Here is an 8065-nt window from a genome sequence, read left to right as displayed (position 1 = left end):
ACTGTTTGAGATAAATCAAGCACCCGGAGAAGAAACGGCTGAAATTTATTTCATTTAGTTTTATTTTCATAAATAAAGCGCAAAACATATTCTAAGAAATAAGATAAACTAATCGGACTTTTTTTGACGATTTTACAAGTAAGAAAAACTATGTCACTTACGTTTGTAAAAGTTTCTTTGTTCTTACTTTTTATAAGACAGTGTTCATTGTTTAGTTTTGAGTATGCCTTAAAAAAAGTTGATAGTTTTGAAGCTAGAGTGGTTGCTCTGGAGACGGCGGATAGATTAAAGCGTCTTGAAATCGATGAGATTTATGTTCAGTTTTCTGAATTCGACAAGAAATTGAGAGCAATGAACGTGTCATTAATTTCGGCAAATATAAGTAAGGACGTAAAAAACTGTAATAATTCAGTTGTTAGTACAGATGGACATTCAGCTAGTAACCTGGTTAAAGGAATGGCTGCGGAGAAGCTGATGAGCTACAAGAAGAGAACGAATCTTGAGAGATTTATAAGTTACTTACAAAATGTATTTAGCGACCGCAAAAATAAATTTGAACAGATGACAAAAATGTTAAAGAGTGAAATTGATCAAAATAGAGAAAATCTGATAAATGGACAAGCTTTATTGGCAGACACATGTGATGCCATAAAAGAAGGTTATAGAAATGAAATGGCCTCTTTAAAGGCTGAATTTGAGAATTCACAGAAGGAAATGAAGAATCTAGAGAGGTTGATAAGTTCCTTAAAAAATGTATTTAGCGACCACGAGAATAAGTTTGAAGAGATGACAAAAATGTTAAAAAGTGAAATTGATCAAAACAGAGAAAATCTGAAAAATGGCCAAGCTTTACTTGCAGACACATGTAAAACAGTAAAAGAAGGATATAGAAATGAAATGGACTCTTTAAAGGCTGAATTTGAGCATTCACAGAAGGAAATGAAGAACGAAACAAACTTTTTAAAAGACGTAACAAAAAATCAAAGGGCTATCAAGATAAAATCATGCGTAGATTTATTAAGTCAAAAACAGTTCGCGATCGTAAGTGGCATTTATGAGCTCCATAATGGTCTGAAAGTTTATTGTGACCAAACTACTGATGGGGGAGGTTGGATAGTTTTTCAGCGTCGTGAAGATGGAAGTGTCAATTTTGAACGCACATGGAATAACTACAAAGCTGGATTTGGAGATTTATTGCACGAGTTTTGGCTAGGAAACGATAATTTACAAGTCCTTACAGAACATGGTAACCACGAGTTACGTATAGATATGGAGGACTTTGAAGGTAATAAGGCTTATGCTAAGTACAGCCATTTCAAAGTTTATAGAGAAGTTGCTAAGTACAGGCTTATAGTGAGTGGGTATAGTGGAAATGCTGGCGATTCTCTCATCAAACATAACGGAAAGGCATTTTCTACAGTTGACAGGGATAATGAACAGTACCCTGGCAATTGCGCGAAGAGGTACAGAGGTGCATGGTGGTATCATTCAGGCTGTCACCATTCAAATCTCAACGGATTTTACTACCAGGGGTCGGGTTCACCACGTGGTAAAGGTGTAATATGGTATTATTGGAAAAAATCTCAAACATATTCCCTTAAATTTGTCGAGATGAAGCTCCGATCAACTTAATCTTATTCATGTTTTGTAATAGAATAGAGATTCATAGATATTGGAATAGTACAAAAATGTATACATCTTCGCCTGTACATGTGTCTAACTAATGAATGTTCACAAATACATTTTGCAATGTGTTAATGCAAACAATCACGCAGAGTTAATGCTACATAATGAAGCTAGTTCTGAAAAAAAGAGTACAAATACACGATTAAATAAATGCATTAACTCATTCAGTTGTACATTTTTGTATATCATAGAGGGCATCATAGGAGACATTCATTGGAATACTCTATAATGTCTTACATTTAGATGAATGCCTGGTAAAATAAAAACTATAAGAAGTGTAACGTGATGTAACATAATAAAACGATTAAATTTCAAATTAACAAAACCAATTAAAGTCGCAATAATTTGAATGTACTAATTAGAACTCGTTGCATATTTATCGTTCTAAGTCATTTCATAAATAAAGGAATGCTTACATTTCATAGGAACTTAATAAATTCATGAACTTCAAACATTCATGTTTAAGATAAAATCGAGTAAAAAGCTTCTTGTGTCGAAAAAGAATCGTCACTTTAAATCAATATGTTGGTTTCTGCTATTACTTAAAGCTTTAAGCAGGTGATGACCAATATAGAATGAGTTATGGAATATCTAAAAGATTCTATGATCAACTATAACAGTTGTCAGCGATAGCTACTACATGTATAACAATAAGTAGCAAACTAACGTTTATACAAAGACGTATTACCTTATGTTTTATGACGTCATTCCCTTTATGTATCAACTGAGGAAGCTGAATAAAGCGAAACATGTTTTGATACTTAAATTTGTGTAGGTTTTTGATCCAATTGTCTTATGTTTTATACGAATTCATTAGGCTTTGTTTCCTCTTATTAGATTAAAAGGATAATTGATTAAAAATACTATTTCCATGTAACGCTTATATATTTTTTTATTATAAATTGTGACTATTCCTTTTATATTAATTTTACATTCATTGTTAAATTGTTTTAAAGGTGTCTACAGATTGAATGTTAAGTTACATATAAATTGCGTGTCCGCGGAATGTAACTGGTGTACTTTATTGTTATTGTAAGATAAAATATAATCTTTTTGTAAAATTTTATTGTTTTGAAATCAATATACCGCATGCATATGACATAAATTTTCTGTTAGATAGCGTGATAAATGATTAAAGATTATCAAAATGACAAATATACCAGTCGTGGAGTAAGGATCCAAAAAGCAAATAGTAGTTTTTATTTCATAAGAGGATCACTCTTGAGAGAAGCTATTTTCAACATCAATCTCTGCTATTTTTTCGGCTAGACCTTGAAGAAAACTTTGAAGAAAACTTTGAAGAAAACAATATGTTGTGTGCATAATTCTACTTACTTGTATTACGCTTGTGAACAAGCATATTATTTTATCCTCAGCTTGTATTAAATGATGTGAAAATGAATTTTATTTTATTTAAATCAAGTGCTTATATTATCATGATTTCAGAACGGATAATGTATTATATGACTTCTTATGCTTTTTACTTCTCATAAGATTAGTTTTAGTTTTCGTTTATTTTTTGTTTTTGTAATAGCAACCTCTGTATAATATGCTATTTATCACAATGCTAGATATTAAACAGTTTATTAAGTATCAATTTTCCTCCATCAACAAAATGCCAGTTTGTTATGGATAACTAAACAAACAATGAATATTTGTATCAGTTACATGAATGCAGAGTAGCCTCCCTTAATTGAAAGAAGAGAAAACTGTCACACTATCCAACATATTGTAATTTGGGCATTTTTGAAATTCAAAGCCATCAAAAAATAAAATTCATTTAAAGTGCATTCATATGGGACTAGATTTTTAATATATGTCTGGCACGAAAAAGTGTAAAGTTTTTGCTTTATTTATGATGCTGTAATTTTGAACCGTTGAAACGTTTTTTTTTTGTAAATATTGACTTAAATTTTACACACACCCGCTAACAGATTGCAAGTGGATCGGTCGATTGCAGTAATCCGGTTAAAAACTGACATTTATATAATAAATTCTACCTGCATGAAGCTGTCTAACTCGCAACATGTTCACAGGTGTGATAAAAGGGTTGTTTTTTTTTGTCGATAAACAGAACTTTCGTCAGTTCTAAAAATACAGGCACAGTCCATTAAAAGATTAACACAGGTAAACATAGGTAAACTGCAAGTGATTAACCAAATAACTCGTTAAAAGTTATACAAATTATATTTTATGAGATATAACATTCGTTTGACTCTATAGCACAGTTAGTAAGACCGCTTATTAATATCAAAGTAAATTCAGCTAGTGGATTCGAAACCTGATGGAAACTGTATCATTTTTTATTAAAGTTTTAATTCTCTTTTTTCTTAATTACTAGTACTTTTTAATTGCTGACTTAATAAAATTTGATTACGCATATGAACTTAAAGATACTGTATTTTTGTCTCTCTTAAAATTTGTTAAAATATTTATACATTTATAATAAGAAATTAAAAAATATATATATAATAAGAAATCAGAGGGACGGATTTTCTGACCCGGACCACAAACATATATATCAGATATCTTTCTTGCATATTCTATTATTTTTTAAACTCTTAACCTTAAAAAAACAACAATTTTTATTGACATTTATGTCATTACACTCGTTAACTATTTTATTAGAACAGCGTATGAAATTACAACTTCATTCATAACGGCAATTACGTCATCCAAAGCGTGCCATTGTACAGCACGCGACTCATCTGGCACCCCACGCCAGATGAAATTTCTGGCATGAGTAAAAATAACGGAAACGCCAGTCTGATATGCAAGAAACTGGAATTAATGAGATGAATATACTTCGATTAAAAACGTACATAAATAAATCAATCAATCAAAATAACAACGCATTTTGTAGTTTTGTACTTAAAGGAGAAAATTGAAAAAAAAAACACGAACATTTTTGTTTTAAACATAGACTTCTGCCATTCAGTAGGTTCCTTCTGAGCTTAGCTCTATACCGATTGAGCTATTGCGACATTTGTTACATACTTTTACAATTATTAGTCAAATGCTTAATCAATAGGTTGTGCAACAATAAATTTACCTATATGGTCTTAACGTGGACTGTTCCGTACTATAAATAAATATGAAGAAACTTCTGTTTATCGTGCTCGGATTATACGTGAAAACTGTAAAATTTACTTCTGTGCACATTTAATAACTGTAAACAAATATGTTGATGTTTAAGACACGTTTTTGTGGGAGAGTAGCTTTACCACCTTAGTTATTTACTCTCGGACAATGGTGCAAATGGACGGACGGAATATTTGGCTTTTCCTTCTAGCATCTCCAAACAGGTGACATGACTCGAGTCTTTAGATTTCAGAATTGATACCATCGAAATATCTTATACAATTATAGAATGGACTAAGAAAACAGAGTTAGATAAATAATTCTAAAAGAGATAACTCCACTATGTCTTCTTTTAACGGTTCCCGATTTTCTCATCTTTCCAAGAAAAACACTATTTGCTACTTGATTTTTTATGCAAATGTAAAATTTAAAATCGTTTTGTCAAATTGCTATTAAACAGGGAACACGATCAAAAGAGATAGTTTAGTTGGTAAGATGTGATGCCTTAGTCACAAATACAATAATCCCCTCGTGACTTGACATTTCCAACGTAGTGGTGAAATGACGTCATCGTAGAAACTTTAAGTCAAAGTTGACGCCAATTATGTTTCATTATACGACACGCGTTTTTCCAATCAGAACGGTGCAGTTTTTTAAACAGTGTGCATATCAGTTGCATGTAAACAAAAAAAAACACAATTCCTTAGTGCACTAAATAAAATGATAAAATTGGTTACAACAATGATGACGGTTTTCGCAGTTTAAAGATATGGGTAGTAATGACCCATTTTTACAATACAAACTGCGCTGATAAACTTGTTCTGGTAACCTTGAACCTCTGACAAAATACTCGCCGAGTCGTATCAAATAAAAATAATCTAAAGGAAAATATGAGTTGATATATTCAAACGACACTTGGCTTATTGTCCTTGCAACAGAAAACACTTTCAGAGCTTACTTATTTGAAACAATTACAATAATTACATGTATTCTTTTGATTATTATTTAATTTCCAGTGTCCAGATGTGTTCCAAGTATTTCTCTTCATTGTAATATCTGATTTGTATATAAATTGAAATAAACACTTTAATGTAAATAGAACAAGGAAGATATCACATCACATGGATATCATTGTTGTTTATAACGGAAACTCAAAACAAGAGTATATAATTGAGAGACAAATGTGAAGTGTAGTGGATGTGTGCGTAAGACGCTTGAAGTTGTTGAAATCTTGTCATGCTTTATATAAAATTAAGGGGGAAAAACAAAATTTCCTTGAAATAACATCAATCTGCTGCTGCCATCATCTTCACATCATTAGACAAATAACTGAACAGTTAATGAGTCATTTATTTAGTCGGAAACATGCAAGACCCCACCCACATTATCCAATTTTGTCAAATTTTCTGCTGCATCTCCAAAACTAGAAATACAGAATCACTAAGAACTTCCGTAACGGCAAAATTGAAAATGTTTTAGGGTCGGTTTGACTGAACTTGTTCATCGACAGTACTGGAAAGTGAAAGCTATGGTCCACGCCCTCAATTTGCACCGATGTAAGTCCTTAAGTTGTTATGTTATAGTGCCTAAAACAATACTTTTTATCGACGTTATGTCCTGTATTTCAATTCAAAATGCTGGAAAAATGATGTGCTTGTTTAGAGCCGGAAGAATACGAAGAGCATCAAGGATAATGTCGTACACAGGATGCAACTTGTTCAAATGAAACCACCATTTAACTCCTTTGTCTTAGCTGTTAATATACCATCATAATTAGACATTTGTTAAAATTGTTATTGTTACGGTTCTGTTAGTTTCAAGAGAAGTTAAAACAAATTTATTTAATGTATCTACGATTATAATCTACAAATTTTGCCAGTGAACGGACATGCTTGTTATAAATTTGGTTGCAAGATTATAAATATCGCAATTCATGTGCAAAGGATTTTTTTTTACAGTTTGTTTTTGCATTTTATTAAAATAACGGAAGGTAAAGCGTTGACACTTTTAAATTAGGAAAGAATAAAACGTAAAATAAATAGAAAAGTTGTTTGTTTTTGAGACAATACATCATCCTTTAAAAAAGAGAATATTTTAATATTTAAAATTGCGTTCTGCACTCTTGTTTATATTAAAATTGAGATACATTCCATAATCATTAAACTATATATTTTGTAAGGCCTACAATTTTACAGCAAAAAAGTGGAAAAGGGCACGTATTTCTTTTTAAAGCAATGAAGCGTGTACGGTTTGATAATTCCATATAGTGCATGCCAGAGTGGGTTTCAGTCTGTCCTTTTTTATGCTTCGAGATCTGTTCGGCAATCGACATTATCAAAACACGATCGAGTATGTAATGAATAAGCAAACAATATCAACGCCTGAATCCCAGGCTAAATACATGCGTATTGAAAAAAAAGAGAAAAGAAAAACAAAATACAGCATGAAACAAACATCTGGCTACACTTAAACATTCATGTATATCTACTTAATTTTATGCCAAATGCAATTGGTTTTACTTATACCACTTGAAATCAAAAGAGCTTGTGAAAGACATCTTATGAACCTTACAGAATTTTCGTAAACAACTCGACGGCTTGAATAAGATGGTATAACATAAGGCCGGGCCTATTTTAACATTTTTTACCTGTTACACTTGTTAAAGAGGCGCTATGTGTCCTCCTTTTCCCTTTTCACGTTTGTGTATTATATATTGATAATTGATAATGATATATTATGTATTATATATTATATAAACATTGAACAAAAATGGAATCCCTCCATTAAGAATTAAAGACTTTGGTGTCAATTGCGTTCCTTAAAAAATTATTTCCGTTTCAAAAAATAGGCATAATTTACGATGGTTCTTTGGTCAGCTGTTGTGAGAATATATAATACTGCTTTTCTTCTTCTTCTTCTTCTTATTATTATTATTATTTTATTGTTTAATTAAGTCAGTTATTGAAAGAATTATGTAGCAATGTTTGTAAATATATATAACATGGCATTTGTCTGATACTTGTCAATCAGTATGAAAACCGTTTCATTGATAATGTCTCTGTTTTTCAATTCCGTAAAAACTGTTTCATTGTATATGCATGTCAAAGCTGGAACTAATACAAAGCTTAACAACTGGAATACACATTTTGAAATTCATTAAAAGCCTATACAAATATAGTTTCTTCTTCCGTGCTTTTGCGAATATGTCATTCTATAAAAAATAATATTTTAGATTTGGCCTTTTATTTCAATGTACAATGATTAGGCCTTGCATGAGCAAAGCAAATGTACTTAATAT

At 31.2% G+C, this 8065-nt stretch overlaps 1 protein-coding gene across 1 annotated transcript; it reads left to right on the top strand.

Annotated features, from left to right (window-relative positions):
* LOC132716303 (angiopoietin-related protein 7-like) lies at positions 1–1987 on the top strand. The gene has a single exon (XM_060699551.1). The coding sequence runs from the start codon at positions 151–153 to the stop codon at positions 1630–1632; it is 1482 nt and encodes a 493-aa protein (XP_060555534.1). The 5' UTR covers positions 1–150; the 3' UTR covers positions 1633–1987.
* The last annotated feature ends 6078 nt before the right edge of the window (positions 1988–8065 follow it).

The sequence above is a fragment of the Ruditapes philippinarum genome, unplaced genomic scaffold (assembly GCF_026571515.1).
Source record: "Ruditapes philippinarum isolate M1 unplaced genomic scaffold, ASM2657151v2 ctg3549_1_1_1_1, whole genome shotgun sequence".
In the NCBI taxonomy this organism is placed as follows: Eukaryota; Metazoa; Mollusca; class Bivalvia; order Venerida; family Veneridae; genus Ruditapes; species Ruditapes philippinarum.
The sequence above is the reverse complement of the archived record's forward strand: the minus strand, read 5'-3'. Positions and strand labels throughout refer to the sequence as shown.

Bases quoted from the DNA above. Each gene is read 5' to 3' on its own strand.
- LOC132716303 (XM_060699551.1), top strand. From the start codon at position 151: ATGTCACTTACGTTTGTAAAAGTTTCTTTGTTCTTACTTTTTATAAGA.